Source organism: Electrona antarctica (genome assembly GCF_951216825.1).
Source record: "Electrona antarctica genome assembly, chromosome: 10".
Taxonomy (NCBI): domain Eukaryota; kingdom Metazoa; phylum Chordata; class Actinopteri; order Myctophiformes; family Myctophidae; genus Electrona; species Electrona antarctica.
In genome coordinates this window covers 31,141,275-31,166,490 of record NC_136791.1, presented here as the reverse complement: position 1 = coordinate 31,166,490, position 25,216 = coordinate 31,141,275, and the positions used below count along the sequence as shown (strand labels likewise).

Here is a 25,216-nt window from a genome sequence, read left to right as displayed (position 1 = left end):
AGCAGATGGGGGGGGGGGGGGGGGTTACACCCACGCCTGTGAACTTACGTGACACTGTACCAAATACCGCCTGCAGAGCTGGCTGAAACCACAGAATGAGAACTTGCTTCTTGACAATATCTTCTAACGGCCGAGCTACACCAGAGCCCCGTACGCGCACTTAAAATAGGACTGGACCTAAAAGCGTGTGTGCGCGTGTTCGCGTAAACGCGCACAAAATCGCCCGGTGTAGCCCGGCCGTTATGGTTAAAATGGCTTCAAATCTACATGGTGAATAGGAGGTTCAGCCATGAAGAGGATTTGGTTCCTTGTGAAAGACACAGGATTGAACAGTGGGAAAGGCAGGGGCTTGGCAGCTTAGGTCCACTGAACAATTATGAGGATGGCCAGGATTTCAAATGGATCAGGAGGAGGAAGAGAAGCACTCGTATCTTGAAGACGGAGTTTAGTCTCACCAGGGCTTCGTGCACCAAACAGTCGATCTGCAAGCTCACAATGTTTCATGCTATGACGCGTTGTGCTATTTTCCATGTCAGTGATGCAAATAGCCTGCACCCTTAGACTCACAAAATTGAAAAAGGACGTAATCATGTCACCCCCTCGGGGTCCTGGGATGTAATACTGTACTCAGTACTGTACTCTAACGTTGTTGAAGTAGGACTCACAAAATGTCCCTGGGACCCATCTAAAAGACCACCCCCCCTGGGTCCCGGGACCCATTACATTGAAAACCTATTTACATCACTGTGTGCAACACTGGTGCACAACTAAGTATACAATAAATCAGGCTTATAATAATAATACAACTTTATTTGTATAGCACCTTTCAAATGAAATGCAGCTCAAAGTTATTTACAGAGCAATGGAGGAAAAAAGAGAAAAGAAAAGAAAAGCAAGGCATAAAACATTAAAATAATAATGCAATACAGTGAGGACATGAATAACAAGGAATTTAAAAGAGGCTGCCTGTCGAAGGTACAGTGGGAGTTTGTTCCACGCCGTTATAAGCTAGTATGAAGGGCAAGTAAAACCTGAACCGAAAGGGTTGGCCATGAGAATGAGAATCACATGTCTAAGATTTATTCTCAGTGTCATTCCTCTCACCCTCAAGGCTTTTATTTGAGAGTGAAAGCTTGGCTGCTGTTATTATCTCATTGGCTTTGAGCCTGTAATCTCCCTCCCTCAGTTCATTGAGAAAAGCAGATTTGATGTCACAAAGCCTGGGCCCCAGATGACAAATATGTCAGGAATCTGTTGTGATAAGGACTACTTACTTCATGTTATGTCTTCCTCATAACCGGGAAAGCTACACAATCAAATTGGGTCAATTATTATACTTGGAGCAGAGGTAATTCAACACTCCAGATTTTAATGCGTAGAGGTGTCGTCACTACTCTCAGGCTTCCTCTCTGTGTGGAGAAGATGAATTATGGTAAAAGGTTGATAATGTATTCATTGCGTAACACAAGGGGATGTGGTCTCATCTTCACTGGGAAGAGAAAAAAAACAACATAATAAAAACTCTGAGGAGAGCAACACGGGAAACAGGCCAAGTGTTGTTTTTCCCCCAAAGGTTTCCACCCTAATGTGGAAATGTATGGAGCAATATGTCAAGGGACCAACAACTGCACGGTTGGCATGCAACAAAACGAAACAATGATTTTAACATTCCATATGCCGGCTACATTAAAATGAGGTCTGTGGAGCGCTTTTGAACTTATCGCTATCTTAAAGCATGCATACATGCTTCCTTGAAAACACACACACACACACACACACACACACACACACACACACACACACACACACACACACACACACACACACACACACACACACACACACACACACACACACACACACACACACACACACACACACACACACACACACACACACACACACACACAGAGCAAGTTATGCAGGCATGCACAACTTGTCATATAAATAGCGTGCATGAATGAATAACATTAAACAGCGGGGATAAGATGTGTGCTCGCTTCAGATTCAAAATTAGCCTTGCGTAGGGAATTGATGAGACACAGAACTCAAAGCCGAAGCCTTCAAACGCTCCGGTTACACAAGATGCGAAGCATCAAAACTGACTTTGTAGTCATCGGGTTGAACGAGTGGGTTGCAGCTGCAGAGGTTTGATATGCCAGTGGAGTTTGACGAGAATAGAGGATGGGTGATAAAATAAAAATAAAAAAGTTACGCTTTACAATGTTTGTGAAGGAGAGCAGAGCACATATATATTCTAGATTTTTGTAGCAGTGGGAGGACTGAAGTGGCTCTCACATCTTTCAACTCTACAACATCTCTTGATTACCGCACTAAAACACAGAAGGTATGGGAGGGTGAAAAGGAACACAGCTGGTGCTCGAAGATAGACAGGGGACATTGAGAGTTCATTGTATAGTAGTGCAACTTTATTTAATCTTGTGTCGTGAACCCTAGTGTCCCGATTCTGGGGGCGAACATTGCATGAAAATAGCAAATCTACAAGCTCACAAAGCTCACGGCGTAGATGATCTATTTTCGGAGAAGATATTTGGTGTTGGTGTAGTCAATTAATAAAGACTCCTGGGGGACTTTGGTCAGTGCCATGCCATTAGTCCAACAGCCCACTGTTCCAAGAGTATTTGGTCTGGACAGCATGCACTGTAACTACTGTAAGCCTAACCTCATAAAAAAACCACAACCTTTTTAGGACTATGGGGAGGGACGTCAGAATAATGGGCCGTCAAACTAATAGGTATAGCCCCCCCTCCCCTCCGGTCAACAAGGTATATTGGGTATAATTGGTTACGTGACGGGTTTGATCAAAACTCAAACAAGAGCCCAATTGCGGGAAGGTGTGTCTTGCAAATAAAATGTCTGCCAGACTGCATATTAATAGTGGATAATTGTATAATGCAGCGAGCGTTAGCCGTCTCCCAAATGTCTTGCACTGGAAACGGCCTGCAGTATTTGTTCATTCTTTCGGAGGCCCTTCATTCCTCCCGAGAGCGCCCTAGCAGGGCTGAAACTAGCATGTGTAGCCTCCTACTGTTCCCTCCCCCCTCTCCCTGGCCCCTATAGCTTCCTGTTCAGCCGTCCAATCCTACCCTGCCCTGGGCTCGGTCAACCAGCTCCCTCTCACCGCTGCGAATACATTATTTACACTCTCCTCCCCTCCCTTCAGCTCGGCTCAAAAGAATCAGGGCAGAATGAAATAACACCACTGTAAACCCCCCCTCCAACACCACCGCCTCCCCATCTACTGTGACACACACATTGCACACATTGACCCCCCCATTCGCTCTCTCTCCTCTCACTCTGTGGGATGAAAATACAGTGCAGGGATGGGCCGTGACAATGGGGAACTCTGTGAGGCCCCCGGGCCCCGGCCCTCCCCATTAATCCCCTCTGACATGCCTCCCGAGGGCTGGGATTTGCTACAAGTCAATGCAGGAGACCTACAGTATGCAAAACAAGCCTGTCTGACTGTCTCATGATTTCAAAGCCACTGCACTCACTGCACTGCCCGTGAGACAGGAAGGCAGATCAGAGGGAGGGGGAGGAAGAGAGAGAGAGGAAAAAAAGAAAACTGTACACATACACACACACACACCCACAGCTTAGTTAACCATTTCATCACCCTTCCTTCGGCATAATGTGTCACTTCCCCCTTTGTGTTTCGTTTTCAGCCTAGATTACACGGATAATGTTGATGGCAGATGACAGGATGAGAACTAAAGCTGAGCAACGTTCCCCCCCTTCTTCTACTGTTTGGCTCCCGCATTATGCTCTTTGTCTTGCCATGTGACATATTGAGTTCAGTTTCTAAGAAAGCCCTGGCAGCGTACCAGATATATGAAAGCCTCCCAACGTAAACAGGAATCCACAGATCATGTGCGATAGGCTACGGCTCTCAGGGTATGGCGATATAGAAGTTGTTATGACCGTATCTGTCTGATCTAGTGATCTGACGATAGGTGGAGACTATTATAAGGGCTGCCCTAACTGAGTAGTTATGGCGACATAGAAGGAAAGAGAAGGAGAGAGAGAGAGAGAGAGCGCCCGCCGTGGCTGCCCACACCCTGCAGCCTAGCACTTAGGGGGAATGTAAACAAGCGCCCTGAATAGGCAGGCTGGGACAACACGTCGAGATGCAGGAGGAGGAGGAGGAAGGGCAGACGAGTGCATGGAGAATGAAGGGTGGCGGAATAAGTTAAATTACCACAGGGAGGGAGAGAGGCGAGCACAAGAGCGAGGAAGAAATGGAGAAAACAGACGAACGGGTATGTGGCTTTTACCCCGCAGAGGAAGAGAGAGGCGAGAGCGAGAGAGCGAGAGAGAGGTCCGCCAGGATTTGTAGCCTGCTTTAGATTCACGTGATTGGCTCCATGCACTGCCACCCCCCCCCCCCCCCTCTCCTTACCCCCCCCTCCCTCCCCCCGCCCTTTTTTTCCACCCATCCTCTCAGACCCTTTGAGAGGGGAAAATGGGTCATCTGTGTGGAAGTTAATACTCCGAGCACGTACAGTACAACACGGCTTTATTTTTAGGATGTGCCTTTAGAATACTTTTCGTTATTTCCTCCTCCCGATTGGTGAATGACACACTGAGCTGAGAGTAAGAGATATGTCGGGTATAATTAATATACTAGTGTTGCTGCTGCTGTACTGCTGTGCGAGCAAGTTAAAGTGCCTCCTGCTGCAGAAGAGAGCAGCAGTCATTATTGTTGCTCCTCCTGGCACACAGTCCTGACCACGGCTCATATTTCTGCCAGCCTGCCCTCTCCATGGCAACGTATAGCTAGGCTACAGAAGTGTGCAGAGTGGCACCGTCTCTCCCTCTGGCACCATAGCCGTGACATCAGTGAAGCCTCATTTTATATTCCGTCGCACGTCGAGGTTCTTAGCTTGTAGATCTGTTCTTTTTGGCGAGCGACTCTGTTGGTGCAATGGCATATTTTAAGCCCTAACTATCTCAATCTCTATCCATTCTGCATCTTAACGTTCAGGTAACGGAAGGGTAAGGTAATCACGATCACGATATTCCGATGGGGAATTATTAATAATCACACAGATTTATGCTTGAGGGCTGTGCTGGGTAATTAGACAAGATTTGCAGAAGGTCTAATGAGTTGAGGAGCTCAAGTGATTATGATATTCCCAATGCAACATTTGACATATAATCAAATAAGATTCCATGTAAACAAGTCATAATGGTGTAGTGCAGGGACAGAGTGGGACGTGTGATCTGTACTTGCCATCTAGAGCATTGCATTGGTATCTTGGTGTGTCACTAATGGGACAATTTCCACAAACTGGTATGAAGCCATTGAAGGAATGGATGATCACGTTATATAAAAGAAGGTATAAATGGATAGGAAACTGCTAAATGCAGCTCTCACCAGCACATGGTCTCTGGCACTGCAGACGTAGCCTTTGTTATTGCTGTCAACTCCAACTCTTGCATTCTAAACTCACTCCTCCATTCACTTGTCCTTCACCAGAACATCATAGAAACCTGGAGTAGCTCCCTGGAACAACAGTGCCCCCTACTGAAAAGGGAAATACGTCAATTTGGTTTGTAGCCAGTCTATAGCAACTTGTTCTAATACAAATAGTTCACTCTCATGTATGCTCAAACAGGAGGTAGTGGAATAATAATAGTAATACAAAAAAAATACAAGTAATGTTAAAAACTATAAATCAACCGTTGTACAAAAACAATGAGTATATGTAGCAGGATGGCTCACAACCTCAGCCTGATGGCCTCAAAGGTCAAATAAGCCTTTGGCTTAGTGGTTAAGATGTTGGCTTTCCGTGCAGGAGACCCGGGTTTGATTCTTGGGCGTTACAATGGTGCTGTGACCCGGATCGGGTTTCCTCCGTGGGAGGTGGTCAAAACCTCCCACCTCCCTGATGGCCTCAAAAGTTGGACATCTCCCCCGAGCCATGGGCTAAGGCCTTTGGCTTAGTGGTTTAAGACGTTGGCTTTCCACACGGGAGACCCAGGATCGATTGCCGGGTGTTACACCACACACAGTGAATTAACCAATATGTGTAATGTAACCAATCCATACCAGAATGCTCACCATTTGACGACGTTGACTTGGTGACAGCATGCTTTCTGGGTATGCAGCTAGGCAGGCAGCTCCGTTATCCTTCAGTAACCCCACATCTCTCTCCACACCACCAGTGCACAGGATGGAGAATGCAGCAAGCGCCTGCTTGTGAGTGAGGCTGAGGGGGCAGCACAATGTTTATTTACTGGGAAAGCAGGCCCAGTGGTTCACTGTGTGGGGACTTGGCCCTCAACCCACCCAACGACAGAGAAACACCACAGCTCCGGGCCTGACCTCCCAATCACAGTGTTATTTTTCTCTTCTGTCTCCCCAAAGGACAGATTTTTAACAACGATCTACTTCTTCTGCATACATACATACACACGCCTGCTCTCACACACAACACATACACAAGCCAGACATCTCAGGCAGGGCTCTTGACAGGCTTCTGCTTTCAGCCCGGTGGTTGAAATAGCAGGACTGCTGAGTAAAAAGACTTGCGAGTGCATGAGTTCATGGAAAAATGAACAGTCTACCATTTAGGTTTCATTGGACATTTCTGGGCCACCATTCAATTTTCATTTTTCATTCCTACTGTAGAAAAACTATTTCCCCTGCTCTTGTTTCCTGGCAACCCGTGAGCACCCAGACTGCTCTGGCCAAAGCCCTTAGAAAAACAGCTGCAGACAGGGATAAAAATAATTAGATCCCCATTTGTCTTCCAACAGACACATTTTCAACCAGAACTACTCCCTCCTACATGTACAGCTCCTTTCTGTCTCTCTCGGGCACACACACACACAGACACAATGGAGCCTGCACTAGCTTCTGCAGTCTAAGAGATTTGACAAGCTATGTGTTGAAGTGCTAGTGATGATTTAAAAATAGTAGCAGCCTACAGTTCCAATGCAATACAGTCACAGAAGCGTCTTCCTTTGGCACTCACTGCCTGTAAACACAAACACGTACACACGTGTAGGTCAGTTTGCCCTGTTGGTTCACATTACATTTCTAGATAATTTTGTCATCTTCCAACTATTTCAGATATAAATCTGCTTGTGTGGCTTTTGTTACATTTTGTCAATATCAGAAGAACATCCAAAAAGCATGACATTCATCTTGATGTAATAAACATCTGGTTTTACACATGCAGGCAAGAGCCTAAAATACCCACCAAATGTCCAATGACAAGAAGACTTAAGAGAGAAAAACAGTGGTCCGCATTGTGCATTTCTAAAACTTTCATTTTTCCTATGCATTGCTACTGCCATCTACTGGCAATGCACACAAAGAATTCTGTGACTTCTCAATTTATTGAGGGTATCTTAGAAAGAAAGCTTTTGATATTCAGATTAGAATACAAAAATAACACTTTGACAACTCAAAATACCAAAAACAAGCTGTGCACCTTCTTTACTCAAAACACACATATATGACCATGTCTAGCATAGTGATGCACAAAAAACAAATGATAAATTATAAGATTATAAACTATGCAATGTCATTTTGCATACATAATTACATTGAGATTTTCAATTTTGTACAATATTTCTATGATAAATTAAACTAAACACACGATAGTCTAAACACTGACATTTTTATTCCTATTTATCGACATTATAATGCAGCATTAGCATAGTAATAATCACAGTTCCAAGTCCAAATGTGTGTCACAAAGACAGATTGACAGGAAATGACAGGGAGTTAGGGAATGTGGTAAACTATTTCCAGAGGATATAAAAATAGTAACAGCCATAAAGTAAGACAGGAGTACAGTGGTAGAGACGTTTGCTGTCAAATGATGTCCCAAGCTTGGGCTCTCACAATCAACCTCTCATCTCAAACATTACATTTAAGTATTCAAACGTGGAAAAACATAAAAGTGTATGATACCATTCTCAGGTCAATCACACATACACTCTTTCATTCAATGTCATCTTCTCCTGCCAGGGACTGGGCATTTGCGATTCTGTGAAAAGCAGGAATGAAAACAATTAAAAAAAAGAAGCTCAGGGTTCAGGCATTCAAGAACTAAGGCTAAATGAGTTGTGTTTCCATCAGTGTTGATGAAAACTAATTGGAAACTAAATAAAAACTAAGCTATGATGACTAAAACTAAGACTAAATATACTGACAATTTCATCAACAAATAAAAACTAGACTAAAAGGAAGGGACAAGAGATCCAGTATAAGTAATTTTACAATTAGTTGCATGCTGAAAATAGCCGATCTACAAGCTCACAACGCGTCGCAACTGTAGATTTAAGTCGACTAAAATCGTATGATATTTAGTCGACTAAAACTAGACAAACATTCCAGGTGACTAAAATGTGACTAAAACCAAATGAAAACTATTCAAGAGACTATGAATTCTGCTGCCAAAAACACTGGTTTCTATTATGCCTGTCTTAGAGCTGAAATGTCCAAGAGCCATTTAACAAAAAGCTCTCGGTTGTATTGGAAGACTCTAAGCTTGATGTTGCATCCTTTCTTGTCCCAGAGACCAAGGTTGGCAACAGGGGGGTTTAAGGATGCTAAGATAAGGATAACATTATAGGGTATTTAATATCGAGTACTACTGACATTAACAAGAACGAGTACGCATTAAGCAGTATGGGAGGTGGAACTCACCTGGTTGAAACTTTCATTCAATGTCGTCTTCTGCTAGGGACTGGGCATTTGCGATTCTCTGAAAAGCAGGAACGGAAAATAAACTCAGGGTTCAGGCATTCAAGAACTAAACCTATTTTTATAACCATTAGTTCCCGAGATGTGTTTCCATTTAGCCTGTCTTAGAGCTGAAATGTCCAAGAGCTATTTAACAAAAAACTCTCAGTATTGGAAGACTCTAAGCTTGATCTTGCATCCTTTCTTGTACCAGAGACCAAGTTTGGCAACTGGGGGGTTTAAGGATGCTAAGGAGGATACCATAGTACTACTGAAATTAACACATTTAGACCTGAGGACGATTCTACAAATGAAAAACTCGTGTTTCTGTGTCAGTCGTTCATTTTCATGTCAAATACCCCCAAAATTATATGTAATTGGCTGCCGACCCCATCTGAAAATATGTTGTTCCAGGGACCTCCCCGAAGCAAAGATTTGAGTTAAAAACGTTCGCTCTAAAAGTATATATTCAAAGATTTGTGCCACATTTTCACGATTTTTCCAAAATAGCAGATCTCTCTGTGCCGCGCTATGAGCTTGTAGATCTGCTATTTTTGAATAGCTAAAGTAGAACATAATGCTTAACTTCTTTACTGCCATCTAGTGTTCAAAAAGTTTGACCGCTTCACTGCCGCTCATTGACTTCAATGCTATGGAGCTTGTTGTCCTTCCAGGTTAAACAGGAAGGTGGGGGCTTCCGGAAGTGGAACGACACCACACAACCCAGCCCCCAGCATTTAGCTAGCAGTACAACCAGCTACATTTTTGATGCGATGCAATACAAAATCACAAATGATTTACAATCGTCGGGTGCGCGCCGGCTCACCATGGAAAGCTCTCGAACCTTTGGAGATACGGCGCTTTGAAAATCGGGTTATAATGGAGGCTCAACGGAGCTGGATTTTAAAAAAACATCGCCGTTGGTGAAGGAGTAGGGCTATACTAGCCGGAGCAATGCTAAAAGGTAAACAGCCCGACGGCGCATTCATATATGGATTATACATATGTCTACGCTTATGAACGTAGCTGGCAAGAACAGGTCCCAGGGGGGGGGGAGAGACTTATACTAAAACAACAAAAGGGGTTCCCGCCCCAAAATGGGTCAACAAGAAGGAATAAGGAGTATGGGAGGTGGAGCTCACCTGGCTGATACTGGGCAGTTTGGTAAGCAGCATCTGGAACACCGGAGCTGGCAGAGTCTGCTGAAGCACCTGGAGGAGTTGCTGGGGCTGACCACACACTGCAATCGCATTGGTCAGGTGATCCACACCCTTCTCATAGTCTCCTGGGGTTGGCACACAAAATATATTCATTCAAAATGTGTAGGTTTGTAGGCATGCATGGTTTGATTGGAGAATTTCAGTACATTTCAAGCACAACTCAATACAAAACTGTTAACTGTTTGTGTGGATGACACCATCAAGCATTACACTTGTTTACAATAGGGTCCACCATGTTCAATTCATCATAACATTTAGAGATGTACAAAAATTGCGTGTAAAACATTCCAGGTGACTAAAACCAAATGAAAACTATTCAAGAGACTATGACTAAAACTAAAATCTGCTGCCAAAAACAACACTGGTTTCTATTATGCCTGTCTTAGAGCTGAAATGTCCAAGAGCTATTTAACAAAAAGCTCTCAGTTGTATTGGAAGACTCTAAGCTTGATGTTGCATCCTTTCTTGTCCCAGAGACCAAGGTTGGCAACAGGGGGGTTTAAGGATGCTAAGATAAGGATAACATATAGGGTATTTAATATCGAGTACTACTGACATTAACAAGAACGTCTTAATGACTGTTGGTAGGGCGTTCCACATTTTGGTGGCATAAGAGCGAAAATAAACACCACATGATAGTGTGTCAACTAAATCTTACAAGTCAAGTCTGTCTGGAGACGTGTGTTGCATGTCTTCCTACTCTCTGCTATTAGTTACCGATACCAATCTCACTAACAGTAACCCTGCTTGTTTAAATGAAGACCCCCAAAAAACAAGACATAGATTAACACTGGCATGGGCTCCTCCATGTCCACTCTTGAATTATGTTTAGATAGTCATCGTTACACACACTATGCAGTTTGTGAACAAATCCCAAAGTGGTGTTGTTGAGAGACAATATACACACACAGTATATGCACACACTGCTTGTGTGCATGTCCTAGTGTGGTGAAGGAGAGGACAGTGTAGCATGTGTACATGGCTTGTATTGGCTTCAATGTATTGCCCAATACAATGCAATAGGGTTGCCAGTGTGTTGATTTTTGCACCAATTAATAAATGCATTATCACACCAGTAATGCTGGCCACACTGATGAGCATGGCCTCCTTTATTACTTTCTCTCTATATTGTGTATATGTATTGCTATAGCCAATTTCACTTAATTTGCAGTCTGCTTTACAAAATGTCATTACTGTTGTCAAACAGTAGGTGTCCTACTCGACTCAAGAGTGTACCAAATGAGTCATGGACCATAAGGATCCATTTGGTTACTTTTTATATTTCAATTTGAGGTTTCTATACACTCAAATATATTTTAAACTTTATATTGGGTATTAGAAAATAAAGCTATTTTTAGAGGCCCAGTGACTGGGCATTTAATAAAAAGCAGTAAAGGAAAAGACTACACTCAAGTTTCAAGAACTGAATGTACTATAACTGACAACATTAGTGATTCATTTGTGTTTCCACTTTCCAATATGCCCGTCTTAGAGTTAAAATTGCCAGGAGCCATTTGACACAGCTAAACAGATATGGCTAAACCAACCTTGTGAAAGAAGTTCCTCTCCCAACTGGATCTCATCCAGGAAGAACTTCTGAACGGCCTCCGGGTCTTTCAGGTCAGGCAGCTGTGGGATGTTCGAATGGAATGGGGAAATCATGATGGAATTCAAACGTTCATGTCATGTTTACTCATCATAGCAGCATGATGTGGGATTTTTGTATCGATAAATAATCATATCCTACCGTTGACAAGCCAGCGTTCTCTTTGGTCGCATTCCGATTCCCCCTGCCTGTGTCGTGTCACAAAAACGTCAACGTTACTACACTTTATATAGTACTACTGTAACAGCATGGCATCATGCACCACGTGACTGCTAGCATTGCAACTACATTTATTTTAGTCAAAGTTATTTTTGTTCATCAAACTTTTGTTCGAATTTAAGACTATTCAACGTCGACTGAAACGATAAAAACACAATAACACAATGTGTGCTTGTCTGGCTTCACTGTCTACAGTTGTCGTGTAATAGTGTATACATAAGTCTTTAGCATAGCTAGCACAGCATGCTACATTTTGTGTGCAACTCAACCACGGTCCAATGGTTGCCGTTACTTACGCTCGCGCAGCTTCTTCCTAAAGTTCGGGTCGCTCCGTCGTTTTCTGTCGAAATAAATGCAGTATGCGATGAAAGCGGCCCCGCACATGCCGGCGACAATGGTGCTCGTTTTATTGCCCATCATCATGTTTAAAAGTTGAGACACTCCAGCAACGAAGCTCAGGCACAGCCTGCCTGGCAGCTAGTGCAGTGCTAGCGTTAGCGTAGAGTGCTAGCTGCTCAAGGATAGCATAGGGTGTATTTTTTTGCCTTGACCAAAACATAAAGAGAGAGAGACATACAGCCAGGGCATAGCTGTGGTGGCCATTTTCTGGTTCCAACGTTCCTGACCCCATTCCTTTTTTTCCCATAATAGATATTTCCAAAAATATTTATAGCTATTATTTTAAGCTTAGAATCAAGCCATCCAGGACGCTGGTGGACCCTAAATTATTTTATTCTGATTAATATTTGTTTTCATATTTAATTATATGAATCACAATACCCTGTTTTGCAGTTTTCTATGGACCAGAGCTATTAGTATCATTGTGGTAACACCCTTGAAGGAAGTAGAGAAGTAGCTCAATTTCTTGTAAAGATCGGTTGCTCGGCCTAGTTGTTTGAAGGCAAAAAGGGTACCTTATCCTAGAAGACGCGACATACGTGCGTATTACTGCGTAATATATCGTAATAATCAAGAAAACATCACTGTGACTAGTTAGGTTTATAATATAGTACTGCAACATTGGGTAGCAATTAGCAAACAAAAACGTTTTAATTGCATAATATTTGTGGTAATATTAATGTTAAGTGACTCGACATTTCATTTCTGAAATGAAAGAAGTACAGTTGAGACATGACAACAGACACTGTGTACTTCACAAACTATGGCATTTATTTCAAACAGAGGCATCTGTTTTGCTTACATTTGTACAATAAATTACACAATGACCATCATCAGATGAGCCTAATAAATACTAGAGAGCTTTTCCAATAAGCTCCATCACTTTGTGTTACTCTATGATTTTCTAGACCATTTTCCATACAGGTCCATGGAGCTTTAGCTACAACAGCCCATGTGCATGATGGAAAATGGTCTAGCCACCTCCAAAACCACAATTATTCTGTTTCAAGCACAAGCTAACAGGAAAAAAAAGACAGAATACAAACTAAAACTGTAACGGGGAGGAAAAAAATAGAAATTTATGAAAGCGGCAGAACAATAAAATAAATGAGACCAAATAAATCTGTCCCAACAAGAGGATGATGACAAAGGGTGGGGGTGGGGGGAGTGGACATGCTTTTACCCTCATTATTTACACTGGAACTACAGTTAAAACCATAAAACTGTCTGTACAGAAAAGTACACATTATTAACAGTGCAAGATATTAAATAGCTTGACTCAAAACACTCTCAATATACAAATGTATAACAAAAGCATACAATTACATACAAGTGCCAAACAAAACCTAACTTCAGGTTATCATACAGTCAGGAGTCTATACAGAGGAAACACTGGAGATGTCTTCAGAATTGTATACACATACATCACTTTATGTTATAAATGCACATTTACAAGATCTTTACCGTTATTTCTTGTCCTAGTACATGGAACAGAACCAAACAGGTGGGTGGGAGTAAAAGTCTAGTCAAAATAGATGCTGGGAGCTGGTATGTTATCACCGATCACATGTAAAACAAGAAACATACAGTATGCTCTTTGAACTGCCAAATTGGAGCCGTTTCAATTCCTTTGTACTGAGGTGAGGTACTCAGGGAATGCTTTGAAAACCTCCCATGGCTGCCATGATACGCCATACTTGATCCGAGTTATGTGATTAAATGGGTCATTAGGAAATTATGTATTTCTTTTAAACGGAGAAGGTGGTGTGATTCGAAAAGGCTGGAAAACTGAAGAAATGTAACCTTTGCATCTGCCACCTCCCATCATTGCACGTGATTATTGTACTGCTAAAATTAACCGTTTGTTCCCAAGCTGGATGTGTAGTCAGTAGTAGATTACGGGTGACCAGTATAGGAGTTCTGCTAAATCTTTTTTATTTTATTTTTTTACAATCATTATTTATTTAAATATCGGCATTAACGCTGATAAAAAAAACCATCATTATCTGTCATACACAGCCCTCGACTGCCTCCTCATTCATACACCATTCTTCAGTCTTTTTTTTGTAAAAAGGGACACGGTAATCTCAGTGACCCTCTGATTTGAGAATGGGACCTGGAGGGAAGTGCTGTCCCTTCTCAAGGTGCCCCATAGAAAAGAACAAGGCACTACAGTATCTTACCACATCCATCCACTACGGGGGGCAGTGGATTTTTTACAATGATCCCGTACCCTTATCCATCGCCACCTGTTGCACAGTAAAATCCTGAGTGTTAATTTAATTTAACAGAGAGTGTACAAATGCAACCAAATTACATTTGTACAATCTTGAGTTACACTCTTTAGAATACTCAGAATTTTAAAGTGTAACCCGAAACGCATACAGAACACTGTTCCAGTACTTGGGCTGAAAATAGTCAAAACAGCTGAGGTTTATTCACCATGTGAAGGCCCTTAGAATTGACTGTGGACAAAGGAACGCGTGGCAAAAGTTACATTTAGTATGCCCTTAATGCCACCGTGGCATTACGTCTCTGAATTGCCTGTAACAAATGGCAAACACTTAGACCGTACCACACTGGAGGACACAACACGGGGGTGGTCTTCACAGAAAATATTTTAGTTTTTTTTACCAAGACAATACAAGTTTATCAAATGGAAAGAATTATTGCTTGCAAAAACAATTCTTAGAAATGTTCATCAATTAAGGAGAGCTTAAAAGACAATTTTGTACTTTTTTTTTTTTGTGACAAATTCTTCCTCTTACACAATCTTCATAAAAGTGCACTTAAGTGCAATTAGCTTGCCAAGGAAACAGTTGTCAATAGAAAATAGTGCTTGTTTTGTTGTTGTTGTTTTGTTGTCTGTGTTCTGGTGTTTGTGCCCCAGTAGTTATAGTATGTATGTCCACTCGTCTGTCCTGTTGGAAGGGATGGGAGCGGGTGGTACGGGTGTGTGTCTCTGTGTGTGTGTGTGTGTGTGTGTGTGTTTTGGGGGGTGGTGGTGGCGCCAGGGTGCTGGTTAAGTGCTTAAGTGCGGCGGCTCCTCTGCTGGTACGTCCTGTCACCTGCACTCCACCGATACCCCAGAGTTCTGAGAGGAGGACGAAGAGGACGACACCGGCGGGTCCGCCAAGGTCAGCATGACCGCCGCCGTCAGCGAGCTGGAGGACGGCGAGGAAGAGGACGACGACGACGTGGACGAAGCCGCCACCGTACCTGCGGAGACAAATCGTTTTCGGGTTAAACATCTGCTACAAAGTAGACATGCCGAGGCTTAACACGCAGCGCAACCCCAGGCAGACGACGGGGGCATTAGGGCTGCATTCAAGAAGCACAGTTTCGACTAAATCGACTAGTATGATTAAGCACTTCTTAAGCCCTATTTTATACTTTGTGGTACAGTGTCACATGAAAATAGCACAAATAGCAAGATCTACAACGCTTTGCGAGCTTGTAGATCTGCCATTTTGGTTTTATTTTCCAATGTTAACAAAAGCGAAATTTCAAGTATTCAATAATTTCTTGTTTTAATTCAAATCAATTATCCATTATTCTTTATAATCGATTAAATCGATTCCTTTGATTGACTGTTGCACCGCTAGAGGACATCGATTAGGAGTCGACTCACTTTCCCGCTCCTTCTTCTTCATGCGTTTTCGCCGGCGATCGATGGAGGCCACCTCCGATTTGAGGGACAGGTAGTGGTTCCTGATGTCCTGCAGCTTCTCCTGAAGAAACGAGATCCTCTCCAGACTGCTCATCTTCTCCAGGTCGGCTACATGGAACATAACAATGCATTTAGGGGTCTGGGGTAGGTAGAGAGTGACTACAGAGAAGAGAACGAGGGCTTCGCATTACTCTGCCTCCTTAACACCACGAACGCCCGGGGGTATTTAGGACCATTAAATCAGAGCGCCCAGCAATTTGCAGCAACGGAGCATGGAGCGCACCAGGCTAGCTGAAGTAGCTAGATGTAGCCAAAACACCCCAGAGGCGATCGACAACAACGGAATGATTTAGATCAAGAGTTATTCACGTTTTAAGATTTTCGGTCTCATCCACTAAAATGGGGCGGAGCATTTTGGATGACGTCCCAACCGGAAATGACATTGAATGTTGCCCAACAGACGCTCCCAGCCTGTGGAGCGATGCGATCGGTTTTGATATCAATAAATCTCCGTCCTTTTATTAACAGACTTACTGCTTGTGACGTGACGTTCCGCCAGAAGGAATCCAACTAGCAACTGCTAGTTATATACTCGTCTGATAAGCTTTATTATTGATATCAAACCGGATCGCTAATTTCTATTTTTTCATTATTATTTTGGCTTGGCCTTTCCTTCTTTAGCGATCCTAGACCGGTTTGCGCAACCGCGCACCGTCCGCATCTCATTATACAGGCTGACTAAAAAGCTGAATAACTCGAAATCTACGGAGCTCTCCATGGTTTGGATAAAACACGCGATGTTCGGAGGTCTTTGCTGATTATCCGGTGGTCTAGATGGAAACATTGGCGCTTTCTAGAGCAACTGGGACCAAAGTGGGGTGGAAGTTTCAAAAACGTACACATCTGGAAGCTCCACTTATAGATGCGCGGCGTTCTCCCATGGTGGTCACGGTGGTGCGATGTGTGATCAGAGTCAGGGTGCTTGTGGTACTTATGGCTCGAAGGAGGGCTTCGCCCAGGGCACTTGGGCGAGATGGCAGCCTTCATGTCTGAAGTGTTGGTCTTTGAGGCGGGCGATTTGGCAGTGCCCTCAACGACAGACTGGTCCTCGCTGTCACTGCTGTGTGCTGGTGAAACAAGAGATAGCAAGGCGATGAGGATAGAGAACAATTCAACCGCAAAGTGTTGTTTGTGTTGTGAGTACATCAACTCAAGTAATACACGCACGGTGGTCCAAAATGTATGAATGATGGAGGCTCATTGCCGTGCTGATTTGACTCTGCAGAACCCATTTATTCCATGGTCACTTAGCACTAGTTGCCACATGTTTATTCATGTTTAGGGGCAATACACTCTTTAAATAGAAACTTTGTGTTGGCACTATTCTCGTCAACCTTGGAATAAATGTTACCTTTCTACTACTGCAAGAGGTAGAAGCCATAGGAATGACCTAGAAACTAGTACTTCTTGAGTTAGTCAGCTGACAGTCATATCTTTTACACACATACACAAACAGGTATATCAACACCTACGTTTTATATTCCCTCAAAAGGAGGGAATCTTTACTGTGTGTATAAAATAATTTAGAAATGTGATGAGGTCGCTATGTCATAAAGCATCTATTCTCAGTGTCCATGGCATAATGACAACAATTCTAATATTCTTTCTTTATACAGAGATTTTACTCTTTTATATTTATTGGAGCGGCCTTAGCTGAATGTGTAGACACTAGAGAGGCCATCTGCGAAACAGAAGGTCCCCGTTTTCGCGTCCCTGGGGACAGATTTCATATTTGAAAGTGTACAGTGACAAACAAATTCCATATTATTATTATCACTGTTTTAAATAAATATGATTTTTCTTTTCTTTTTTACTTTTGCAAGAAATTAATTAAACAATAGACAACAACTTCAACATTAAATAACAAAGAGCGAAGTACTTTTGGACTAGCCTGGGCAGCATTCCTTTTCGGGTTTATGATCCAGTCGGGAGCGGATGATATCGCTACGTCATGTTGTATCATCGGTTCAAACCGATTTTTCTCAATAAAAGCTGCAGGCTACGAGAGCTTTTATTGTTATTCTTCCGGTTTGAGGGAAAAGGAAGTTCCGATTGATTGTTCCTGCCTGATGACTACAAAACAATACTACAACATGACGTAGCGATATCATCTGCTCCAGACCGGTTCACACGGCAATTTTGTAACACAGACCAGGCTTTCCTCCGAGGTGGAAAGCCTGGTGACGCGAGGTTACTTTTGGACTGATACTACATTTGACACATTTAAAATGTGATAGATGGACAGGAGGATACTGGGAGCATATTTAGACAATTCTGCAACTTACTTGTCTTTCTATTCCTATTCTTTTTGGGAGGCACACCTAGGCTCTTGCGGCTTGGCTTGGCTTTCTTTGTGGGTCCACCAGTCTGTGATTCCTTTTGCCGCTTCTGACTCGCAGACACTTCAAAGAATTGAGATTATACACAGACTGTGAAACATGCTGTCAACTTTATTATAGTTCTGAGTTTCCCCATAACAAAAACATAAAGTATTGCAAATGATTTTTATGCTAATGACACATACAGTATACTGTGTAAAAGAAACATGAAGCACTTTAGTCTTTGATGCTGAAGTTATGTTTTCGGGATTCATACCTTTGGATTTCTGTTCGCTCTCCTGTTGGCTGCTGCTGCTCAGCTCCACGCTGCAGTTGCTGTTGCAGGAGAGACTGCCGTCGAAGGCCTTGGAGGGGGATCCGGTGCCGTCGTCTGGGGGCAGGTCTTGCAGCTCCCCGCCCAGACTCTCGACCTCCACCGTGCTGCTGTCCGTCTCACTGCGCCCCCCCGTGCCTTCCTCTTGTATGGGCCCCGGTGGCTGAGGGGCGGAGGAGGTGGACTCCGAAGGCAAGACTAGGGCCATGGAAGGAGGAGGTGAGGAAGGCTGTGTGTCGCCAGACTCTTCCACAGCGCTGCTGACGCCCATGTTGGGGGACTCGGGCGTCGTCGGTGGCGTGTTGAGAACAGAGTTACTGCCACTACTAGGAAACTCCTGCATTTTGTCGTTGTCCATCTGCTCCTCGGACGCTTCGTCCTCTGGCATGGCTTCTTGCTCCACTCTGGTCTCCTCCAGGCTCGACGACACAGCCGGAGGAGGGGAGTTGGCTGCCTCCGTGTCCGAGTCGGAGAACAGCTCCTTCAGGGTCTTCTTGGGCCACTGGGCCTGGATGCTTGACCACACATCCTTCTGGCCCTTTGTTCGGACCGCAGGCCTTTCATCCGCGCTGCCTCCCATTTTAACTCTTTTTTCGGGGATCTCCCAGAACGCAGCGGGTCGCCCAGATTTGGTCTTGTCCTTCATCCCGTTGTATTTCTTGGAAGGTGAACCTTTGGTTTTGGGGCGGCTTCGTTCGTTCATTTCCTCCGCCTGGGACTCGGTGACAGTTGGCCCTTCATCATCCGAGCTGCTACTCGATGAGGCGCCCCTATCCTCCCCGGGGCCGCCACCTCCTCTCTCCTCCAGCTTCCTCGGGGAGCTTCCAGGCAACCAGTCAGCGCTCCTGGTGCTCCTGGTCTTGGCTTTGGACAGACCTTTCGGGGTCCTCTCCGCTGCACAGTCAGATTTCCTCTTCCTGGTGCTCACCTCACCCTCCGACCCTGGTGGAACTCGGCGCTTTATGACCTCTGGCACCTCCACAGCGATGGGATCCTGGCTCTTTCCTGCGACCGAGGGAGGTTTAGGCCCTTCGGGAGGCACCACGCCCTCCCAGCGCTCCAACGCCTGCGGCGGCTCTGGCGGACCCTTTCTGAGGCCGATGCGGCAACCCGGACGATCATCTTCATTGTGCTCCCCTTCCTCGTCCTCGCGCTCGCTCTCGTCTGTGGACATCTCAGAGGCTGAGCCGAAAAACAGAAACTCTGCATTAGGTTCAGTTAGCATACTACCATCATCATACAAAATAAAATCAATCACTTCAATGTCAAACATATAGCCCTAATCTGCTTTTATGTGTACATGAGGACTACAGGCTCACGAGGGTTGCTACCTTGCAGGCCATTGAGGATAGAAGTAATTTCAATAGACTTGACGGGAGACTGCTGAGTCCCTTTGTCCTCACCCTCCTCCAACTTGCAAAAGACATCCTGGCCCGGGCAAGACTTGCATGAGCGCGGGACCCGGTTGTTGTTCGGGGAAGGGCCCAGGTCGTCTCTGTCGTTAAGCCTCTCCAGCCTGTCTCGCTCCCTCTCCGCTTTGTTCTGTCGGGAATTGAACGGGCGATGAGTGAGTGAGTGAGTGGTGGCTCGATGTGTGACACGCACCGAGTCAAAGACAGAACAGCCACGAAGCCTCTTTATTCTCAAAAACTCATACCTTTATTTTTTTGCGATGCTTGATTTTTGGTACATTCTTATTAGCCGGGCGAACAATCTTGTCTGCCTTGATCCATTCATCATATCTAATGGAAAACACAAAGAAAAAGGAAAACAACGTCACCGTTTGCAGCTTGGGGGAACAGCTCAGTAAACACGTTCTATCACACACAACCCCACCACACGGAGACCTCTAACATCTGCCCCCGACTTGTTGCTGTGATGCAATGAGCCTCAACAGCAAAGAAACAGATCCAATGGGGATTGTGAGGGAAGAGACAAACCTTTTTTTGCAATGAAGAAGAGAAACATCATGAAAACCAAACGACCACAGAAACAAATTCAAAAACAGATCCCAAAAGTACCAAAAGGTGCTACTATAGGGTCACGTGAAGAAATGAACACAAGATTTACAACGTCACACACCACAGAGACACAATGCAGAGAAAAATCCCTCCATCTTTTGCTAGAGGTACCACACACGACAACATTGAGAATGACACACATGAACTGGTCTCGCTAGAAAGCTGTAAAAGTTGACTTCTGTTTCATGGTTCCCTAACATTCTTCTTAACACTGCATTTACCCTGACCCATTGGGGTGGGGGTGCGGGGTGGGGTGGGGGAGGGGGGGGGTTGAGAGGTAGAGGTGAGTGTAGCAGCACGTTGATTGGCCTTTTTTTTTTCTTTTTAGTTACCACAAGAACTACAGGTTGTTATCAGATTATACAAGGTCCAATATTCTGCGAAAATTGTTGAGGTGAAACCATTTCCAAGAGTCAAAATTGTCTTAAGCACGTCTGTATACTTGGTTGAGACAGACAGCGGGGGGAGGGGGACAGACAGACAGGGGGACTCAGCAGAAAAACTACACTGAGCGAGGGAAGCTGAGGAATCAAATGACCCAATTCCAGTTTCTGCCACTAGGTGGCTCAATGCAATCCATAATCATCACGAGTCCCCGGTCTGTAGAGGGAGGACTCGGATTAAGAGGGAGCAAGAATTGCAAAAGCGGGGATGCTATGTTGCCATTGGGGAATACCCGCTTAGTGGCAATCCCCCCGTGGCCACGTTGGAAGATAAGAGCTGTCTCTTTTTAGAGGGTGTTATATATATAATATTAGCAGTGGTGGAAAAGTAACTAAGTACATTTACTTAAGTACTGTACTCAAGTACAATTTTGTAGGTATGTGTACTTTACTTGAGTATTTCCAATTTCCAATACTTTTACTTCTACTCCACTACATTTCAGAGGCAAATATTGTACTTTTACTCCACTACATTTATTTGAAAACTTTAGTTACTAGTTACTTGGAGATAAAAAATGTATTTAGAAAACATACATTAACCACTTAAGCCATTTGAAAATAGCAATGCGACGCATTGTGAGCTTGTCGGCTATTTTCAAGGCATTTTGTACACATTTTGAACTTGGGACATTCTAGCCTGATTATCAGACTCTGAAATGTCCCGAAGCTTCACTCAGTGGAGTGGGCGGGTGTCTATGGGCTGGAAACCAGGCAAGGGACATTCTGGTCATTCTGCTATGCGAGTACTTTTAGCACTTTTAGCACTTTTAGATGCAGATCCTTTTGCACTTTTACTTGAGTACACTTTGAATACGGTGACTTCTACTTGTAATGGGAGTAGTATATCTACATTGCAGTATTGATATACTTTTGACTTAATCCAACATTTTTTGAGTACTTTTTTGTTTCCACCACTGAATATTAGATGATTTTTGTCCCCAGTTCCTGTCACTCTTACCTGATGTTCCAGCCACAGTAGTGCACCAGGTAGAGCACCTCTCCCCCCTCCACGTCTGCCTCTTTCACAGTGGCCTGGTACGTCTTCAGACTGCGGGGGGCTCGCCCATACCTCACCTGCACCTTCATCCCCGGGGGGTAACACTCAAACTCCTCCCCTTCCTCCCCCTCCTGACTGCTGTCATCCCTGCAAGAAAGACAGTTCAGCACTTCCTGACCCCTAGACTGTTGTAAGCTGTCCCAAAGTGACACCCCCGGGAAGAAAAAAACAAAACAAACCCACCCCTCCTTCACTGCCTATTTGTATTTTACTTTTTGTTTTGGCCCGTCCTTCAGATAAATCCTATCTGCCCTGACTCATCGTGACCGTTACCACCCCCTCCCCCACCCCAAATAAAAATCATTATACATTTTGCCTGTCCAAACTTCTAGCTTCTTCTACTAAGACAAGGGAGACGTAAATCTGTCACCTGGAACTGCCAATCTCTTTCTCTCGTTAACTAACTAACTACACCACTGCATAAACTTTCAAATAGAAAATCCCAACACCTGGTATAATTTAGAGTGAGCCTCTCAGTGGACATAATAGAGACACAACAAATGGTAAATGATAATTCAAATTCAATCGAGACTATTAGTATGACAATTCACGATAACCATCTAGGCCGTCTAAACTCAACGTCATCCATGCAACACAGATTGGATTCCTCAGTCGCACGCGCACACACGCACGCACGCACGCACGCACCACACACGCACGCACGCACGCACGCACGAACGCACCACACATGCACCACGCACGCACGCACGCACGCACGCACGCACCCCCCCCACACACGCACACACACGCACACACACACACACACACACACACACACACACACACACACACACACACACACACACACACACACACACACACACACACACACACACACACACACACACACACACACACACACACACACACACACACACACACACACACACACACACACACACACACACACACACACACACACACACACACACACACACACACACACACACACTTCTAAGGCTTAGAGTCTAGAAGCTATGGTTTCTGTTAAGAGGCAGAACAGCCACAAGGTGGAGCTAAGGGACATGAGTCAGTGAGTCAGTGCTGGAGCGTGAGGGTGGGGGGGGGGGGGGGGGGGTGGCACAGCAGACAGGTTGTTTAAGGGGGGGGGGGGGACGCAGGTTAGCACGTCAAAGCACAAGTTAGCAGGCAGAACGGTAAGGTCAAAAGATGTTTCATACAAGACTTCAGCGCAAGAGAAGGAAAACTGTCTCAACTGACCAACTTACACTATAGCCTAGCCAGAAGCCACAATGCACTTCTCCATAGTTCCGTCTCAAAGCAACCTCTTGGAGACTACAGTTTCGTCTGACAACAAACAGACATCAGATGTGATTCAGCAGCTCTTCAAACACAATGCTGACTTGGAAAACAACTACTCTTCTCCCCGTGATGAAATGCCTCTGTGATCGTGAGGAACAGCACACGTTGTGAGTAGATGAACCATTTCACTGGCACCCTTTCAATCAGACACAATAAAGTGCCCGTGTAGAGGACTGTGGCGAGTCTTTCTCCAATTAAAGCAACTGTGGCACTACTTACTAGTCAGAGCTCGTGGTAGTGGCATTGATATACCAAGCCTGTGATAATAAGCACTCAGTCTGTTGCCTTGAATGGAGTACAAAACAAACTTCTTAAACACTCCCAAGCAGCTTCAACTGAAATGTTCAAGGCTTTGCCTACTTCCCAGCAGAAGTCTGAAGAGACAACATCTAATACTGGACCAGGAAACCCAGATCTAGACCCTCAGCATAGAACAGAATGGAGAAAAGCGTGTGATTGAGGCCAAGCAATAAATTAAACCAGAGCAACAATTTATCCAAGCTGCAGGATGACAGTGGTGGAAAGTACTTTTACAATTTTTAGGTATTTGTTCTTTACTTGAGTACTTTTACTCCACTACATTTCAGAGGCAAATACTTCACTTTTACTCCACTACAATTATTATTTACTTGACAACTTTAGTTACTAGTTACATTGTAGATTTGGATTATTATTACAGAACATACACTAACCACTTCAGCCCTGTACACATTTCGGTCATTTGAAAATATCCGATCTTACAAGTGAGCTTGTAGATCTGCTATTTTCAAAAGATTATTATACATTTGAAAACTTGAAATGAGACATTCTGCATTATGTGTACTCTGTACTTTTGGTACTTTAAGTACATTTTGATACCACTACTTTTGTACGTTTACTCAAGTACATTTTGAATTCTGGACTATTGCAGTATTTATACTTTTACTTAAAGATGGAGTGCCATGATTTTTTTCCACCCTAAAACATGATCATCAGGTCTTATTGTTATATAAGGAGGAAGAACTTTTTCAAAAAAGTGTACAGTATTTGTTAAAATGTTGTTTTTATGTGGGCACGCCCACCAGTTCATTAAGTATGCCTGGTTTGCCTGGTGATGGGTAGTGATCCACCTGATGTATGATAAAGGGGGAGGGGCTGATAGTGTGACGTCACTATATTACTGTTTTTTTTCATTGGCACGTTTGACTGTCAAGGTTTCCGCCTCCAGGAAGAAACCCTACATACAAAAAAGGGAAGACATCATTGCACATAACAACCACACCAAGGGGTCTAATGAAGTACTGTCACCTCTTAAACACATGAAAAATTGGAAAAAATCAAGGCACGTCATCTTTAAGAAAAAGTGAATACTTTTTTCCACCACTGCAGGATAATGGCACTTTTTGTTCAACTCAACTGGAAGGATGCTGCCTTTAATCTACCATCTTCCCTTTAGGTTATCAATGCACCAGCGGCGACACCTACTGACATGGAACACTGAAATAAAGCGGAACAATCAGGAAGCCACAAAATGACAGAACACAGAAGAGTGAGCCGGTGCAGAGAGAGAGAGAGAGAGAGAGCTTTGGTAAAGATCTGTGCAGCAGGAAATAGAAGAAAGCGCACTGCCATTTATGTTTTCACAGAGGACTCTGCGGCGTGTGTGTGTGTGTGTATGTGTGTGTGTACTGTGTGTGTGTGTGTGTGTGTGGGGGGGGGGCTAAGCTGTCTAAGTGAGCCAAGAACTCCTAGCCAGAGTTAGGGAGAGAGAGAGAGAGAGAGAGAGAGAGAGAGAGAGAGAGAGAGAGAGAGAGAGAGAGAGGGAGAGAGAGAGAGAGGGAG

General features: G+C 44.1%; 2 protein-coding genes across 4 annotated transcripts in view; both read right to left on the bottom strand.

The window, feature by feature from the left end:
• Positions 1–7,352: 7,352 nt before the first annotated feature.
• tomm20a (translocase of outer mitochondrial membrane 20) lies at positions 7,353–12,300 on the bottom strand. The gene is made up of 6 exons (XM_079512341.1): positions 12,067–12,300; positions 11,693–11,739; positions 11,493–11,574; positions 9,868–10,010; positions 8,690–8,747; positions 7,353–8,027 (listed from the first exon to the last, which is right to left on the bottom strand). Exons 1-5 carry the CDS (start codon positions 12,191–12,193, stop codon positions 8,703–8,705), a joined length of 444 nt encoding a protein of 147 aa, XP_079368467.1. The 5' UTR covers positions 12,194–12,300; the 3' UTR covers positions 7,353–8,027; positions 8,690–8,702.
• A 619-nt stretch (positions 12,301–12,919) lies between these two features.
• The window catches only part of arid4b (AT-rich interaction domain 4B), a 68,492-nt gene continuing 56,195 nt past the window's right edge, over positions 12,920–25,216 (bottom strand). Inside the window, exons 17-24 of one of the 3 annotated variants that reach the window (XM_079511602.1) lie at positions 21,974–22,159; positions 20,209–20,293; positions 19,883–20,093; positions 18,495–19,733; positions 18,185–18,301; positions 16,739–16,966; positions 15,801–15,947; positions 12,920–15,388 (exon numbers count right to left, since the gene is read on the bottom strand). In XM_079511602.1, coding sequence (XP_079367728.1) covers positions 15,234–15,388; positions 15,801–15,947; positions 16,739–16,966; positions 18,185–18,301; positions 18,495–19,733; positions 19,883–20,093; positions 20,209–20,293; positions 21,974–22,159 — 2,368 coding nt within the window. In that variant the 3' untranslated portion in view covers positions 12,920–15,233. The remainder of the gene's footprint in view (positions 15,389–15,800; positions 15,948–16,738; positions 16,967–18,184; positions 18,302–18,494; positions 19,734–19,882; positions 20,094–20,208; positions 20,294–21,973; positions 22,160–25,216) is intronic. The other 2 variants (XM_079511603.1, XM_079511604.1) reach the window with 2 other exon arrangements.

Coding starts and splice junctions, on each gene's coding strand:
- tomm20a (XM_079512341.1), bottom strand. CDS start 12,193: ATGATGATGGGCAATAAAACGAGCACCATTGTCGCCGGCATGTGCGGG. Junction 11,740..12,066: donor TAGGAAGAAGCTGCGCGAGC/GTAAGTAACGGC, acceptor GACACGACACAG/GCAGGGGGAATCGGAATGCG. Junction 8,748..9,867: donor AACTGCCCAGTATCAGCCAG/GTGAGCTCCACC, acceptor CCTGCTTTTCAG/AGAATCGCAAATGCCCAGTC.